The sequence below is a fragment of the Peromyscus maniculatus genome, chromosome 5 (assembly GCF_049852395.1).
Source record: "Peromyscus maniculatus bairdii isolate BWxNUB_F1_BW_parent chromosome 5, HU_Pman_BW_mat_3.1, whole genome shotgun sequence".
Classification (NCBI taxonomy): Eukaryota; Metazoa; Chordata; class Mammalia; order Rodentia; family Cricetidae; genus Peromyscus; species Peromyscus maniculatus.
In genome coordinates, this window is record NC_134856.1 from 138,593,146 (window position 1) to 138,612,072 (window position 18,927).

Genomic DNA, 18,927 nt, shown 5'->3' on the forward strand with positions numbered 1-18,927 from the left:
GTCTGCCAATGTGAAGACAGATGGACTGGTGTGACACACGTACACACTATTTGCAGATGATCAGGACCCTATGCTGTTTTTACAAATAAACTTGAGGCAAGATCTGTTAGAAAAGAAAAATCAATGTTCAGTCCTCTGTGAGGAGACCCCACCTCCTCCATCTCCACAAGCAGCCAATCAGAACCAATGATCCCCAACAACAGAGACCCTAGCAGCAGAGCCCAAGGCAGGCTCCATCCCCTTGACAATATTCTCCTTAAGAATACCTCAGAGAGGATTACAAAAACAAAAACAAAAACAAAAACAAAAACAAAAACTAAAACAAAAAAACCAACTATGAATAATAAGACATTGTTCTAACCATCCCCTTCCATCGCTAGCAGACTCAGTTATGAATGGGGCCTCTGGCTTCCCAGGATGGAGTCTGACTTCTCTGTTTCCCAAGGGATCTGCCTTGTGGCCATGAGTTATAGGATGCTCAGCCACTCTCATGTCTCTTCTTCCCCAGGCAACTGTATGCTTTCTGTCACCCCAGACATGGAGTCTGTGCCCCTTACGATGGGCTTGGCCCCAGAAGGGAGGAAATGGAGACGACATACTCCATACTTATTTGAGTCTGATTCTTTTTGTTATTTGGTTAGCTTTTGATTGTTTGGTATACTAATAGCTTATATTTGTGTTTGTTGCTGAGTAGTATCAAATTATAATGGTTAGGCCACAGTTGGTTGATCAGTTCACCTTGAGTTCTTGTGTGTGTGTGTGTGTGTGTGTGTGTGTGTGTGTGTGTGTGTGATTCTAAATGAAGCTGATATAAACACACATGAGAGTACTTTTACATATATATAAAGCAAGCAAATCCTTTGGACTATTTCCTCCCAGCATGGCTGGACATGTAAAAAAAGTTGAAAGAGTATCTACAAAGCATCAGACGTCTTCAATTTGGGTAAACTCTCATTTGCTATGTCACAATTAGGAAGTCTTAATCAAACCCAAGGACAGAAATGTCACATTCTTTTCTTCTGGAAGTCTTATAGACTTAGTGTGTGTGTTTACAAATGTGACCCATCTCTCAAGTGAAACTTTTATACAGCATGTTATGTAACCATTAAAATTTTAAGCATAGTTTATAGTACCATAAAGTATTCATGTATAAGGATCAACACAAAATTTTATATATTATATAGGCCATTGGCTAAGTAAGTTTTGTCAAGAACAAGTCAATAAGCCAAACAGAGGCTGAAGAGGTGCTCAGCCGCTCAGAGCACTGGCTGCTCTTCCACAGGACCCCGTGACAGCTCATAAATACCTGTATACACCTATATAAATACTCCAGCTCCAGGGATCCAGTGCCCTCTTCTGATCTCTGAGGACATCAGGCACATGTGGGGCACACACACATACATGCAGGCAAAATACTAGTGTGCATAAAATAAATAAATCTTAACAAAAACAAGAAAAGAAAAACTAGAAAGCTAGACAGAACTTGGTGAAATACTTCTAATATTTAAATTTAAATAATGTGGCCACTACCTACTTCTTAAAATATTTTCTGTAATAAGCATCAGCTATCATACTAAAAGTAGACTAAGAATTTTTAAGTCACCAAAGAGAAGCCATTCTGACCACATCCACTACTCTGTGGCACACCAGTGATGCCACAGAGACTGAAGAAGGAGCATGTGGCCGAGAATGTACCTCCTCCCACACCCGCCAGCACTGCTTAACAGAAGCAAGATGTGAAAGAATTTCCACAAGAATTCTCTAAGAAGGTCGTGAATGTAACAGGAGCCTCCAGATGAAACCCTACACATCTCCTCCTCAAAGGGTTGAGGAAGACTCCAGGGGAGGAAGGCCCGATTCTCTGCCTCCCTTTCCACCACCCCTCTGAACTGTTTGGTCAGCCCTGAAACACTGTGGCCACAGACCTGTGCTCCCAGAAGCTTCTCCATCCCCTTGAGCTCCACGGGCCATCTGGGCCCACAACATCTCCTTGCTGGGCACTCTCCAGTCTTGCTCCCTAATCCACTTGCAAGGCAGCCTACATCAGGGCCTCCTCATCAGCTGAGGCCTCCCAGCTGCCTCCTGATCTGCCAGCAACTCCACGTCTAGAGGCAAGATTTTCCCTTTGAGCTGCAAGAGGCCAGCTTGGCTGGCAGGATTCTCCACAGATGTTTTGCAGAATGAAGAAGCACTTCTCTGATAGAAGAATAAATAGAGCTGTCAGTATGCTGTCCCTACTCTAGGGGACCCCTGAAGTTTAATGTGGAAGGACAGATGCTTCCTCTGGGAAGGCATCCAAGACCCTCCAAGGAGTTACACACATGGCTACTATCGAGGGCTGAGAAATCCCACTTCTGAGAAAGAGATTTGTGAATACAACCACAGTGACCACACCACAGGCCCCTTTGGGCTGGGTCACCCCCTTCCTGCTAAGGAAGAGGGTGTACCATCGTAGCCAAAGTTCATTCTTGAGCTATTTTTTCTGGTAATGAACAGACCCCATTATCAGAAACGCAGGTATTTCCTTTGTCTTCTCTGTTGCAGATCACAAAGGGGCAGCAGAAATGTCACCACAGTCCTAGAGATCCAGTTCGAAGGCTCAGAGGCAGCACACTCGGCCTGGGAAATGGGAGTTGCTTCTTTCTTAGGAACATATGCAGTTGGGAGGGAGAGTTCTGGCTGATCTTCCAGAATTACTCAGAAAATAACTATTACAATGGTTGTTTTGCTAATTGTCAGAATAGCTGATACAGTCTGACATTAAGCCATCATTATACACCATCCCCTACACTGAACATTCACACAAAATACTCTGTGTCTTTACATTAAATCCATTTAACAGATGAAGAAATACAAATTTAGACACACAAATATATTTATCAAGTTTACACAGGCACAGAGAATCCACCAAGAAATTGAACCCACTTTAGTCTCATTCCTAAACCCAAAGCTATTATCATTTTATGGATGGAGGAGTTGGGGTCTATACTGTCCACATAAGCGGAGGATGAGGCTCAGAAGTGTGGCATGCCCAATACAATGTGTGCCTGGATATGTATGAGCACCGAGGAGGTGACTACTTTGATCTCAAACACATTTGAATTTTAAACTAAAAACTTCTCATTTGGTATTTCTTTGACTTTTAGGGAAAAGCATGTGAAGGATGCACCAAAACATACATCCATGTGTGTATACACACATATGTGCATACACATATATAGGAGACCAAATGGTTGAACCACCTTGGACATTATCCCTAAGGGCATTCTGTTCCTTGCCACTAAAGAGGGCTCATTTCCTTCTATCCTAAAAGGCAGAAATCACATGGTAGGAATACTGGAATGGTTTTCTTGGAGTATAGATACCTGAAAAGGAGCTTCAAATGATAACAATAAAATTCGTTTTACATCCCACTCAGTAATGACCTGCATACATTTACAACAGACAAAATCCAACACAGAGAAGAGGAGGTGGGCACAAGCCATGCCCCAAGCCAAGAAGCTATTTGTCCTTGATGGCTGCTGGGAGGGGGAAGTCAGTTTTCTTCAGTGGAGCGACCACAAAGGTATATCACCACACTCAGGGGCAGGCTCCACACTCAGGGGCAGGCTCCACACTCAGGGGCAGACTCCACACTCCGGGGCAGGCTCCACACTCCGGGCAGGCTCCACACTCAGGGGCAGTTAGCCAACACAAAACAGGCTCCAGAACTTTTTGTCTGTGCTTTTTATTTTTTACGTCTTTTTTTTTTTTTTAAAGAGTATGAAGTTGGGTGGGTAAGGAGGTGAGAGAGGATCTGGGAGGATTTGGGGTAGGGGAAAATATGATCAAAATATAGTGTATGAAATTCTAAAAATAAAAATATAAATAAATATTACATTAACTGAAAGAAGTTTAAATATTTGTATGCAAATTACCGATGCCTCTTACTGCTTCAACTCTTTCCCTTGCAAAATAGAGACAAAAAAAAAATCATCCGTTTTGAAAACTGCCTGAAGGAACTGAAGGCAACTGCTGAGCACCACTCCTGGGTACCAGGGCCGGACCCATCTAACTCCCAGGAAGAAGCACCGGCCGAGAAAACAGCCCCGCACATCTCAGTACTTTGCACTTAAAACAACACTAAAAGCAATCCCCAGCAAAGGATCCCGTGGCCAGGTCTGGGGCATCAGAAGACAGAGGCGGAGCATCACTCCAATGAGCAACTCTGTTTTGCTGCCAGTACTGATTTCAGGGGAGGGGCATTACCCCAGCAAAATTCAGAGGAAGCCACTTAGAAGGGAGAAGTCAATCACAACACATCCCTGGGAGATGAGCCAAAGGGCCAATGCCAGTGGCTAACGTCAGGAACTGGAGAGGGAAAGCACCCATTCTGCGGGGTCCCAGGGTGTCACGCTGGAGCTAATAAAGCCAACGCTGCAGGAGGTTCCAGTTTCTCAAAGGCTGCTTCATCATGTTCAGACTGTCAGTGGCAACCCTAGGAATGAAGGGTCACTTCCTGTGGCATGAATCTTAAAAGGTCTTATTAATAATAATAATAAAAAAAATCTTGGCGCCAGATATCGGGGTGAACGCTGGAAGATCAGAGAAGCAGAACAACCACAGCTTCCTCGCCTCAACAGTTCCTCAGCTGATCCTGTTTCCTCAGACGGGAAGCCTCTGAGTCCTCATCCAAATGGATCTCAGCTGAACTGCTGCTCAAAAGCCTAAAAGCTTAACCAGCTCTAGTTCCTGGTCCTCACACCTTATATACCTTTCTGCTTCCTGCCATCACTTTCTGAGATTAAAGGTGTGTGTCACCATGCCTGGCTGTTTCCAGTGTGGCTTTGAACTCAGAGATCCAGACGGATCTCTGCCTTCGGAAGGCTAGGATTAAAGGTGTGTGTGTCACCATTTTCTGGCCTCTATGTCTATCTAGCAGCTGTTCTGTTCTCTGACCCCAGATAAATTTATTAAGTTGCACAATATATTGGGGAACACAATATCACCACAACTTCCTGCTTTCTTGGCTGCAACCTTCCTGGGCACCAGGGTCACTTAAAGAAGAGGAAGGGATCCCGTGATGACGAAAGGGGCTTTTCTGTTCAGATGAGGGCTCAGAGTCAAAATTAAGAATTTTTAAACTTAAGATTTCTGTTCTTAGAGCTGGTGAGATGGCCCACCAGTTAAGAGCACTGGCTGCTCCTCTAGAGGACCTGGGTTCAATTCTTGACACCTACATCTTTAACTCCAGTTCCAAGGGATATAATTCCTTCTTCTGACCTCTGTGGGCACCAGGCACACACAAGATACACAGACATATATGCAGACAACACACCCCCACATACACTCAAGTAATAGTAATAATTAAAAAGAAGATTACTGGTTTTTTGTAAACCTGTGCTTGCAATCTGAGACCCATACCACCACCTAAGAATAGGCACCTGACACCATTTAAAATGGTGGCAAACACACTGCCCTACTTTGGTCCAACCTGCTTCCAGTCAGAGCCTGGATGTTTTAGATCCACTAGCCACAGAGCACCACTAACTCCAAGACACCTCCTCCCCACCTTACCTGGGCAGCAGGTGCTTGCGACTGACACACAGGGCTGTCTGGTAGTCCTGGGTCACACACACTTTGTGAGGGCTGCATTTCACCTTCAGGCAAGGGTCCTTGGATGGGTCCAGGGCTGAGATAAAAAAAAAAATAAAAAAAAAGGACAGCAGGGTTAGCACCTTCAGGGAAATTTAATTTCTATCACCACTCAAATAAACAAGTGGGAAATAAGACAGCTGTGTGTGTTTGTGCTGCACACTATTTCCCGAGGCTGGTGGGGACTGAACGAAAACCCGAGTCAGGTGGAGCTCTGCATCTGTCACCCAGATCTCTCAAACATCCTGAGAGCAACTCATTCCTGTACCGAGCATTTCACCACCATGATTTCAAGCAGGAATTACTCTTCTAGAAAAATCCTTTACTGTTGGGGGATGGCTTTCTGTACACTGTGAGTATATGTTGTTCCCATTGGTTAATAAATAAGCTGATGTGGGTTATGGCAAGGCAGCTTAGAGGCAGGCGGGAAATCCAAAAGAGACAGGAAGGAAAAAGGCAGAGTCTGGGGAGAAGTTGGAAGCCGCCACCAGGAGAAACAACATGTAAAAGTACTGGTAAGCCATGAAGCCATGTGACCATGCATAGATTAATAGAACGGGTTAATTTAAGATATAAGAGCTAGCTAGCAAGAAGCCTGACCCATAGGCCATATAGTCTGTAAATAATATAAGCCTCTGTGTGTTTACTTGGGACCAAGCAGCTGAGGGACTTGGGAAGAAGAGATTCATCCTGACCACAGGGCCGGGCAGGACTGGAGAAACCTTCAGGCTACACTTCACAATTGTACATGATCCAAGGATCAAGAGATACCAAGGCTGTCCCGCTTTGGTTACTGTCTGATGTTGGTTTATGTGACTTCTTCCAAGCTTCATTTTAATTATTTCCTCTTATATACACCCCAAATCCTCACTGACTTGTTTGCTCCTGTTCAATAAATATGGACTTCATACATGAACAGTTTAAGTTTTTGGAAAACTTCATTCAGGACAGGCAAGACATTTGTACAACACAAAGTTATGACGTAAGTGGGAGTGGGAAAAAACCTACACATAAATATTTATTGTGCAAGGCAGAATTAGATAAGGGCCGTGATGGGCATAGAAAATGATAACAGAGCTTGAGAGAAAAATAGAGATCAATTTCTAGGGCAAGGATTAGTGAAGCATTAATATTTGAATTGAATCTTGAAGGATGGGCAGGATTTTTGCAAAGCAAAGATGGAAAAGACAAGCCAGGCAGGAAGAGCAGCTTGAGCAAACGGGGGCGGGGTGGGGGGGGAGGGACAGCATGTTTGGGCAATCACAAGAGAGCCAATCTCTTCACTGCGGTTGTGGGTCTGAATGAGAGAGGGGGAAAGTTGTTCCAAACACACAACTCCAGGAAGAAGTCCCAAGGGCACAAGGTCACACACAGCAGCATTTCCTAGACCAAGCTGAGCGCAGGTCCCTGGCTAATCAGTCCTCTGCATGCTGAGGTACACGTGCTCATCATGGGTACAGAGGAGGCCCCGGGGGATCCTCTGCAAAACAAAAGCGATTGTGCCATCTCCCAGCTTCCTGGCTGAAAGCCTATTAGGCAGTAACTCTTTCATAACTGCTCTGGCAGCCAGGAGAGGGATGCTCCCCACATCATCCCCACACAAACATTTGGCTAAACAGATTGACATTCCAAGCAGGGACTGCAGAACTGTCTACCCCACCAATGAGATTCCAGCTATCACACAGAAAGTCACAATTCTTCCCTCCCACCCAGGCCTGGAAACTGCACATCGTTTCCTTTAGTTTGCTGCTGGGAATTTCTCAAGGGTCCTGAACCCACAACATTGGAAGGAGCTACTGCTGAATATCTCAGCATGGCTCTGCCCTGCGGCATGGGTAGCAGCTGTGGGCAACCAGGGTACATTCTTTTATCAGTCACAGCAGCAACAAGGCCCTGACTCCCATCCCAATGGAGTCACCTGGTAGAGTCTACTTCCCAAGGGATATGCTCCGATGCCTGGAGCTTAACAGAGAAACAGGTTCCAATAAGACAGTGGCTGGTTTGAGCCCCAGAGACGAGGCTCTCTCCTGGCTCTTAAGCTGAGAGCAGCCTCTGGGAGGCAAGGAGCAGAAAAGGCCAAGCCTGCCCTGCCTGAGTCCTCTGCAGCCAAGCCTCCTAGGAATTTGCAGGCAGAGCTTCTTGGTCCCGTGTAGAGATCGCCTGCGGAAATGACTGTGTGGAAGTTAGGAGGTTGATGTGGTCTCTGTGCGTCTTACCATGGGGTGTAGTGCAGCCAACTTCAACTGCTCTCTAAGATGCCTTCAAAGCTAAGGCAACCAGGAAAGATTGGCATGTGACCACCCAGGAGGACTATGTAAATCCTTCCTTGTTTCTTCTCTCGCTTCCACTCGCCGCTCATGATCTCAGCAAACCTGGGACTAGACCACTGGCAACCTCACCACAATGGCCAGTTAAGGCATTTTCTTAGTGCCAATGCTGCTGAGCCTTGGCATTTCTGCCCCAGTAGCTTTCAGAGATGGAGAATCCCAGGCTGGCCTCCATGATGGGTGCTGAAATCTGCAACACTATGTGATGTATGTGACAGGCTTTGGGATAGAATTCAGACTCTTTTTGCTTCTGCAGTTGACGTTTCACAAACATTTAATGTCCACACTGCCACCCAGGGGGACAGAACAATGCAAATGTCATAAGGACATTATGTCAAGTACAAGGCAGGAAAGGGCACAGACCTCAGCTCAAGGGCTTCTGAGACTGACTTCTAACAGTTTGGGACAGTTTCTAACCTGTCTATACTTCCATTTCTTCTGCAAATTTGGGTTAGTAACAGCTCCTTTATGGATTGTTATAGTTTGTTGGCTGCCACTGGTTAATAAGTGTAGGTGTGCATATGATCTAGGATGGTGAGCATGCGCCATGCATTTGTTGGGTTTGAAGGTTTGTATTTCCTTCTCAAAGTGGGTAACAAGGCTTCATAATTACAAGAACAATAGCTGGCACTCGATCGAGTGTGTCTGACATGCAGGCAATGAACTAAGCCCTCAGATTGGATTAGCTCATTATCCTAGTTTATCTCCTGTTGCTGTAATAAATATGACTAAAGACAACTTGGGGTGGAGAGGGCTTATTTGGCTTCAATTCCCCACCACAATCACTGCTGAGGGAAGTTGGGGCAGGAACTCAAGCAGAAGCAGAAGCAGGAACCGAAGAGGAGAGACATTTACTGGCTTGCTTCCAACAAGTTCATGCTCAACCACCTTCCCTACATAATTTAGGAGCATCTGCCTGGGGTGGCACTGCCCACCGTGGGCTAGTCCCTCCTTCAGGGATTAGAGAACAAGAAAATGCTGCCCAGACAGACCAGTCAGTCTGATGGAGGTGACTTCTCAGTTGAGGGTCTCTTTTCCCAGGTGACTCTAGTTAGTTAGTGCTAGCTGGTCAGCTCACTTATTTAGCATCCTCAGCATCCAAAGATGGGGCCCTGGCCAAAATGCACATCGCATTTAAATTGGTCTTAAAGAAAATGGCAGCTCAGAGGTGCAGTAGAAATTCGCACACTCGTCTATAAACCCAAACTCCATCCTATTTCATGCCATGGTGTAGGAATCATCTGGGAGCTTCTTTCATCTAGAAAGTTGATTGACAGCCCAAACTCATCAATGTGGGTAGCCCATCACACCATTTTCCAGATGCTTTCTGGGGTATAAGAAGTAAAAGGTGAATCCATGGGGCTGGTGCTTGAGGCCACAACACAGCCTGCCAGTATCCCTCAGGACTAAGCCACACAGTCACCAGCCCCAAAACTCCATCAGGTGGGCCCTACGCTGCACTCTCTGCCTACCAGCTCTAGACATGGCAACACCCATCCCCACCTCCCAGCAGAGGCACTTGGCCCATGTCCATTCAATTCTCTGTATTCTCACTATCTGCCACTATTAGGATAACTATGATAGATAATCCTTACCATCTGAAAAGCCAGACATTCTTAATAAGTAAAATATCCACCTCAAATACGAATACTTTAAAAATGTTAGTTTAAGTTTAAGCAGGTCTGTTGGTGCAAGCCTGTAACTCCAACTACTTGAGGGAAACTTAAGTTCAAGGCCTGCCTGGATAACTAACTATAACCCTGTTTCAAAATAGAAAGGGAGGAAAAGGGCTTGGGGTAGAGCCTTGTCTAACACTCATGGGGCCCTAGGTTAAAACCTCAGCACCACACGAACGAGCCATCCAACCATCACCCATCCACTACTTAACTCCGTACACATATTTAATGATCTGCACAGAGACATCCACTCTGCTAAACAGTAATTATGAGGGTCTGAGCACTTCAAACACATCTATGAATTGTTTAGAGTAAATGAACTTCACAGCACGACAGAAGAGTCACAAATCAAACTGTCAGCCTTCGCTTCATCAACAGCACACAGTTGGCTTTGAAATACAGCCATGCTTGGCTTGAAGGGGAATGACGGGGGTGGGGGAAGGAGTCTGGGTCTATTGCGAGCAGCAGTCACAAGGCTCCCAGCACTGGCACAGGGCTGCCTGGCTCCTCTCTTGAAAGGGAATGACTGGTAGGAGGTCAACACAGAAGTTGGGGGCGGGGCCTTGTGAGAGCATCCTCCATCCCCGCTGGCAGGCTGACTGGTGTGGGCTTTGCAGGTCTCATGCAGCCAGCCATATTGTTGGGAGTTCTTGGGGGCAACATGTCCGGTCCAGAAGAAACTGTCTCACAGCTGTTGTCCTGGTCCTCGGGTCTTTGCCATCTTTCCGCCCCTGCTTCCTCAGTGTTCCCTGATCCTTCTGTCTGGGGTGTGTCGTACTGTCCCATTTGGGACTGGGCACCCCACAGTCATTTATTCCCTACACATGGATCAGCTGGAGAGTTTTCTCCAAAGAAAGAAACTTCTTTGATGAGTTGTCAGGGCTGTACATATCTGTAGGCAAAAGGATGAATCTTTGTGGTTTTAGTAATGTGCTGGTGCTAGGCTGTCCTCTAAGGCCTATGACATCTCTAGCCATGGGTTCTTGGTTGGATTTCTAGTACCAGGCCTGACTTCCCTCCTATTGAATGGCCTTTAGGTTCAATTAGACAGTTGTTGATTACCCCCAACCTACAGTTGCCACTATGGCATCATAACTGCTGAGAGAGGAAGAAAGAGTTTTGATTTGAGAGAGAGGATCTCAATTGTAAGGGGTTAGATAGACCTAAACACATGTAAATAAGGACTCGGTAGGGTGTGTGTGTGTGTGTGTGTGTGTGTGTGTGTGTGTGTGTGTGTGTGTGTGTGGTAAATATACAAGAGGTCATAAGTTGGAAAACATGGGAAGAGTTGGAACAGAGAAAGGGGAGAGGAAAGAATGCATATACAGCATACTCATGTATGAAATCCTCAAATATAATAATCAGGGAATGGAGAGAGGGCTCAGCAGTTAAGAGCATTGGTTGCTCTTCTAGAGAACCTGCATTTGATTTCCAGCATCCACATGGCGGCTCTCAACCATCTGTAACTCCAGTTCCAAGGGATCTGATGCCTCTCTCTGGTCTCTATGAGCATTATATACACATGATACACAGACATATATGCAGGTAAAACACCCACACACATAAAATAAAAATAAATAAACCTTTTAGAAAATAATGATGTTTAAAAACAAATAACTAATATAATTAAAAAAAAAAAAGAAGTAGCATTTGCGAAACCCTTCCACTGGGTGTGTGTGGGGGGGGGGGAACCTGCCTGCATGGGGAGGGAAGAAAGGAGGCCAGGTGGTCAGGGACAGCCCTGTGCAGGTATGGAGCCTTGCTGTCAGGGCACTGAGGATTTCCTGGTGGCCCTCTCCAAGGCACACTCTTTCTCTGCACATGGCTGGTGACAGAATGCAGCAGCAATCCTCCAGGGACAACAAAACCCAGTGTCCCTGCTACAGTGTTACAACTCCTGTAGGACTCACCAGGTGCTGACCAGAAAATGTGGCCATCAAGGGCACAGCAGGGACTGTGAAGGTAATGTTATCTCTCCTGCCCACCTTCCAGCAGAAACTAGGCCAGAGTCAACTGGCATATGATACACGTCCAATTCATTTTTCAAAATAACTTTCACAAATCTTTCTTCAAGAAAAAAAAAAGAATGAATTAATTTATGGAGAGATTTGTTGAGCTATAGCACATTGAATTCAAAAGCCAGTTAATTACAAGCTTCACATAGTTTTTTTTTTTTTTTAATTAATGTTATTTTTTAAGCTCATTGCTTGGTCTCAATTAAGGTGGTGATATTTTAATTATCGTAATTGTTTCTGAACTTGTTTTTGAGTTCAGTGGGTTTATTTTTTAATTAGCTACATTGATTTTAAAATTCAAGATCAAGCCTTGTCACTGTCCTTGGCCGTATCCTACTGGCTTAATTGACAAAGGGCCAGGGTCATAACACCTGTGACAGAAAAGCTGCTGTTACTTCCTGGAGGGTGAGGAGAGAGGGGGGTAGTTATTTTGAAATTTAACACAGAAGATCCACCGGTCACTGGGCGAGCTTACATGCCTGTCTGTGTTTATTCAGCCAACATTAGCAGAGTTTTATTCCACATGAAGCACCTTTTGGCAGGCCAGAGGCCAGCATCTCCTCCCTAGGAGCTCATAGCTGTCTGGAAGTCAGATGGGGCATCTGAGCACCTTGTAGAGCCTGGTGAACTCCCTTCGAGAGACTTGCAGACATGGAAAAGTGGGTTGAGTGAGATAAGAGGACAGCGAGAAAGCTGCAGACCTAAGGAAACTGGTTCCAGGGACAGGAGGGGCTGGCCCATTTGGGACCCGGTTCTGAACTAGGCTTGCAGCAGGCTGAGTAGGGGTGACAAGTGCTCCCTCATCCCCCAGAGAGGGTGAGTAGACACAGTCATGGAGGGCCTTGAAAGCCATGGGGAGCCACAACCTCCAAGTCTCAGAACAATTGTAAACATGGCAGGTCCTGGTGACTCCTGAAATGCCCTTCTATGTTTAAGTAGGTACAGGAGCAGGGAGAGGAGCCTTGTGCATGCACTGTGTGGGGGTGGTACTGAGCAAATACAGACAGGCTTCACACAAGCAAAAGCCCTTTTCCTTCAAGATAGAAGAGTGGTTATGGCTCTCAGAACACCCTTTCTTCCTTCACTGAACCTCCTTACTTCCTCTCCCAAGCTGTACAGGATTCTGGGAAACAAAGGCTACCCTCTGAGACCAGGAAGCCAATGTATTATCTAGAAGCTGTATGAACTGTGGCCCACTCTGCTGACCCCCAGAAGCTCACACATGCAGGGGTCACTCAATTTACAAAATATGTACAAATTAACCATGGCCTATGTTCTTGTCCTTGCTTTTAAGATTGGCCTCTGCCTGGGAGGCCCATGGCCAATAGTCATCTAAAGAGCAGGCATGCCCAGTGATTCATTAGGAGTGACTTCACAGATGATTGACAAAGAAATTACCCCAAACTGTGAAAACCTCCTCAAGCTAGGATCCTGGACATGTATTATAGCTTGTCTGTCCCCATGGTAACGCGTGTGTGCATCGCACCTCCCCCTCTCCAGAGGCGCTTGTTTACTAGCTGGTGAGCCTCCATAGAATACAAATTGTGCTCATTGGATCTTGCTGGAAGCAGGGAAGGACAGCAGCTTGGAAGCCGCCTTCGTTACTCTCGGCTTTCACATTCAAGGGCTTCCGAGTTCTCTGAGGCTGAACAAAGGGACTTATTGGCCACGTGGTTAGGTGGCTAACACGGTTACTTTCAGGGAGGCAGGCTGAACCTGTGTACCCAAGGCCTGGGAAGTGGCCACAGAGGAGGGCACAGGACAGATATGACACAGAGGCAGGGGACAAAAAAGATGCAACTGATCAAAGCTAGCCCTGCTCCTTCCGTCCCCCTAGACAAGGGTCTGAAGAGTCCCAATTCTCTGCATCAAAGCAGAAAGCACCTTCCTAGTTACTAAGGGTGTGGACACGGGACTCATGACAATTGCTGAAAGATAGCTGGATGGATTTAGGGCATTCATTACTCTTGACTTTATGATATACATAAATTTAACAATAGAAGCCATTTTAATTTAAAGGATGGAAAAAGAAAGAGCTTATGATTCAGCAAGTCAAAATTATACAAAAAGAAAAAATGATCACCCCAGTGGTTTATAACAAGGGAACATTATAAACAATTTAAATGTTCATATGCATTAGTCTGTCTGGGTTGTGTGATGGCTAATCTTGGTTGTCAACTTGACATACCTGGGAAAAGGAAACCTCAATTCAAGAATTGCCTCCATCAGACTGGCCTGTGGGCATGTCTGTGAGGGCATTTTCTTGATTGCTAATTGATGTAGGAAGATCCAGGGCCTCTATGTGTGGGACCATCTCTAAGCAGGCAGGCCTGGCCTGTATAAGAAAGGGAGCTGAACATGAGCCTGGGAACAAAACAGAAACACCATTCCTCTGTGGTTCCTATTTCAGTTCCCACCTCCAGATTCCTGCAATGTCTCCCTCACTGATGAACTGTGACCTGTAAGATGAAGCAGGCCCTTTCCTCCCCAAGTTGGTTTTGGTAGGGGTGTTTATCACGGCAACAGAAACCATACTAGAACAAGCTGCTATGCCAAAATACCAGACTGTGTGCCTAAGCAATAAGTTTATTTTCTCACAGTTCTAGAGGATGGATCCTTGATTTACAGCATGGTGGGATTCTATGAGAGCTTCTCCCTAGCTTACAGATAGCCAGTTTTTTACTCTGTCCTTCTGTGGCCTTCTTTTGGCTACATGAACTTAGAGAGAGACACAGTAAGTACCCTAGTATGTTCTGATAAGGACAACAATTCTATTGGATTAGTGTCCCACCCTATAAAGTTTATGAACCTACTTTAACCTTAATGGCTTCCTAGGAGCCTCATCTCCAAGCATGGCCAAGCTGTGTGTTGAGACTCTAACATGCTAATTTGGAAGAGATGATGTAACATTCAGCCCTTAATGTCATCTACTGGTAAATGATTTAACTAATTACATACCATCTGTGTACAATAGCGTGCAGCTATGTTAAAGAAAGTAGAGGTCTATAGTTACTCGCATAAGTGGATGTCTGTGATGAACTAGATAAAACAATTTGAAAGTAAGAAGATTATCAGGAGAAAAGTAGCTTCTTGGCATTGGAAAGCCCTAATGGCTAAGACTAAATACTAGATTTATCTGTTTCTAAAGATGCACCTTCTCCCTTCCATATCTGGCTTCTCTTGAAGCCTTACCTCCCTCCCACACCAGCTCCAGCCTCCTCTCCATTCAGCTTCTCCTGGGTGGTTGTTTTATATCTTGTGGTACCTCTGGAACACTCAGGAACAAATTCAGACGCCCACAGACTGAGGCTTACATGGCCGCTGCCTGTGACCGCCTGCTCCAGGAATACCGTCAGCAGATCTAGTTCCTTCTGCTTCCTGAAGACTCTTATTTGTAGCAGGGAGACAATAGAAGTTAGGATCATAGCCAAGGGCTGGAATGGGTTCTTGTCCATTCCTGGGAGATTTTACTGTTTGCCTCTGAGATGGCAGGGCTAAGGACAAGCCATGATTGGCTGGAACTAATGACAGATACCAGCAAGAGAATGGGCCCTCAGCTCACACACAGAGCAAGACATTATGAGCAACCACTACTGAGGCCAGCATGCTCTTTTACACACCCTGGTCATTAGAAGACAAAGTGTTGAGAGACATGTGCGTGAGGGGCTGTGGAAATGTGTCAGTGGGCACAGAATTGTTTCAGCCTGGCCAGGTAGTCTCCTTTCCAAGGCTCTCACATCAACCCCCTGTTTCTTCCGACATGCTCCAGGGAGGGGAAGGGAGCACCATCCCTCAGTGATTCCAACAAAAAACTGATTTCCCTTTAAGTGGGGTCACAGCAGGCAGTGGGGGTCAAAACAGAATGAGGCAGCTGCATGCTTGGGTCTAAGTGGAAAGAAAGGGGAGGAGAATCTTCTAAGATTTCAGCCAATCAGGAGGCTGGTGGTGTCAGCAGCAGCAGCAGGGATGGATCTATAGGATAACATACTATCACACATTCTAACTTAGCAAGGAGGAAACCCATGCAGAAATCAGTTTATTCTTAACTGGTTGGCTGGTGACGGACACAGAGACATGGAGCAGCCTATGCTCATACAGTCAGTAAGACTGGGCTTCAGGCCTGGTGAGTGTCACACAAAGGTGACTCACAGAGCCACTGGAACACAAGTAAAGTGTCCCATAATGGGGACAAATGTGGTAAACAGAATGCCGAGCAGCCACACACCAAACCTGATGGTGCTTGTGATATTACCTACCTATACTGTCAGCACTTGGGGGAAAGTCCAGGAGTTGAGGTGATCCTTGGCTACATAATGAGTTCAAGGCCAGCCTGGGCTATATGAGTCCTTGTCACAACAAACAGCAAAAGCAAGCCAAGTTTCAGGGTGTTTGAACAATCTTATGTTGATGTTACAATAATTTGGTTTTTTTTTAAATCAAGGGGTCTTTCAAAAGTGGCCCTGCTGCCCAGTGAATGAACTAGGGAAGCCTCATTCACATGCTGCTGCCCAGTGAATAAACTGGGGAAGCCTCATTCACATGCTGCTGCTCCTAGGCAGTGTTCAACCCACAGCACAGATGGAGAGCTACACCCAGCCTGGCAGCCATAGAGAGAGGGTAACATGACCAAGAGGACCTGGGAAAGGCTAGACCTCTAAGGAGAGGAACAGAACTCTGCCCACAGAAAAGCCACAACTTCTCATCCCTCAAAATGGCCAGCATTTAATTAAAATGTTTTACTACTAAAAATGCTTGGGCGCTTTTCACTATAGTTGACATAAATTATTCATAAGACATGAATGGGAAAAGGAGAGAGAATTACTTAAAATACAAAAGAACCAATTCATAACCTAGAGGATCAGAGAGATAATAAGCACAAGAAAAATCAAATATTTGCAGAAAAAAAAGGTATGCCTAAAAGATCACTGTTGCTCAGAAAGTCTATCTTTTGTATCTGTGCGTCATTTTAATGCAGTCAGAAACCCCATAAAACATGGAGCCTTCCTCAGAGCAAAGCCATGCACAGAGCTAATTATTCTGACGCTGCTTATCCTACCATTAGCAACATCCATGGCTACTGACCACATTAAGAATCTACCCCCCTTTTCTGTGCACCAGGGAGGCATGGGCTGTGGGTTTGGGAGTAGAGAGGTTCGAGGAGGGGGCTGCTGTGCGCCCACCTGTGTGGGATCTGGGGTCTTAAGAGCAGGTACAGAGAAGCAGGTCCCCTTCTCTGAGGTTGTAGGGGGGATAGGGAAGATGCCTGACACGGGGTGACACAGATTCAGCTCCCATCCTTGTCTCTCTCGCCAGTTCCTTTCCCAAGGCACAGAGAGCAGCAGCAGGGCAGGGGGCCTGGACACTTCGGACGCCCAAAGCCCCGGGGCGGGGGCGTGATCCTATTCGCCCCTCCTAGACTCTGCGCTACACTCATTTCTACATAAAGAAACATTAAAACTCCTTTCTGAGCACCAAGTTCAAGTGTTCAAAAGCCTTGTCCAGAAACCTCATGCTGAGTAACCAGAAGCACATATTGCTGACGTCAGCTTGTGGAACACATGGTTCCCACATCTCAGGAATAGGAGTGACTCCCCCTCCCCCAAAGAGGCTGAGAATTAAGAAAAAAAAATCATTTCTCTAAGTTCTGTGTACTAGGATAATACAACAAAGCCATATACAAGAAACTGAATTGCCACAACTCACAGTTGTGTGCATATTGTATTTGGGCTTGAGAGAAGTTTTGTGAGCTTTGAAATGTTTGTGCTGGAGAGATGGGGAGTTGGAGAGCTGAGATATCCTCAAAGCTTATATTCAACACTGCTGGGAAAAGGCTAAGAAGAAAAAAGCCTGGCTAAGGAATGCAGAATTAGGTAACGCTATTAACATAAGAAGACAAAGGCTTGATCTAAGGTGGTGATTAGTGGGGCTGGTTGGGGACACTGAGGTAGGCAGAACCCAGCAACACAAGCTGAAAGCTGGAGGGTGTTGATGTCCTTGGGTCTGCAGTAAGAACCACCTGCTTGCCATCCTGATGCATCTGTCCTGATCTGCAGAACTCAGCAGGGGCAGGGATTAAAAGGCACCAGGAAAGTACAGGCTAGGGTAAGCCTGCTTCAGAATGGCGGTTGGGGGCTCCAAATGACAACCTAGAGCTCCTCGGATGACATGTGACACCTTATGAAGCAGAACATCAGTGCAGAGCTCTGCTCTGACACATAAAACCCACTCTCTGGTCACCTTCCTGGGGAAACCTCAAAACCAGCTAGAGAAAGAGGAATCGGAGCCCCATGCTTTGTGCCCCTGGTACTGCCTGCCTTACACCTTCTTTTCCTGTTTCCTACAACCCAATCTAAGCCTGTTTCTCAGACGGCATGGCAGGCCATGGAGAATGCAAACCTGTGGCAATCTCCCTGCAGTGGGTAATCTCAAACTTACTTTACAGAAATCACCGGTCTACTGTGTAAATCAACCAGAATTCATGTAAACTGGCAGAGAAGAGACTCCAAGAATGTGCGGACAGTGTTCTCTGCAATGAGCCTCAGAGTGGGTGTTTGCTCTTGCTGGCCCTGAGAGACTCTTTGCGAGGAAAGTTTGAAAAGTGCTGAAAGTGTTTACCGAGTTTAGAGGGTTCTGGAAAGAGGCAGAGAGCTCTCCAGGGTTGGCTGTGGAAGATGGAAAATCGATATCGGGAAAAGAACATACAGAGAACCCTCAGTAGCAAACTGTTCATTCTGTCTGATCAGAAAGCAACTCCCATTAAAGGTTATTAATCAATGATATCCCTCTAGCAAACTTCCAGGCCACCTCCTTCTAGAGACCTCAGTTCCATTAGTGAAAGAACCCAGGACTTTTCAGAGAGCAGACTGTTTAAAACACTTGGAGGGTAACTTTTTCCACGTGCCAAACATTGTGTGAGGTACATAAGCATTTGTGGCTCCCTAGGTATCAAATTTAATATCCTAATTAAAGCTGTTATTGCTTTTGTCCCTCCCAATGTTAATTTTCCAGATACACTCGGCCGTGGATTTATAAATGGGCAATCAGAGACTATTCATTTCCAAGCTCTTTCTTTCCCCAATTAGGGCAGATTCATTTCTCCTTCTTTGGGAAGGTTCCCAAGGTCATTAAATTTCATTCCTGAACCCAGAGTGTTGAAGTAATCATCGTGAAGTTAGTGCTGAGTGGGGCCAGGGTTCTTGGGGGCAGCTTCTAAGTGCTTGGAAACCATCCCCAGCTGAGGGAACTCAGCTCTCCCACTGCCGGGTTTGACAAGTG

The 18,927-nt window shown here is 45.8% G+C and overlaps 1 protein-coding gene across 2 annotated transcripts in view; it reads right to left on the bottom strand.

Moving 5' to 3' along the window:
- Spock1 (SPARC (osteonectin), cwcv and kazal like domains proteoglycan 1) overlaps positions 1 to 18,927 on the bottom strand; it is a 494,127-nt gene that overhangs the window by 152,638 nt on the left and 322,562 nt on the right. For both annotated transcript variants that reach the window (XM_006976754.4, XM_076573439.1), the window contains exon 4: positions 5,557 to 5,671. In XM_006976754.4, the coding sequence (XP_006976816.1) occupies positions 5,557 to 5,671 (115 nt within the window). The remainder of the gene's footprint in view (positions 1 to 5,556; positions 5,672 to 18,927) is intronic.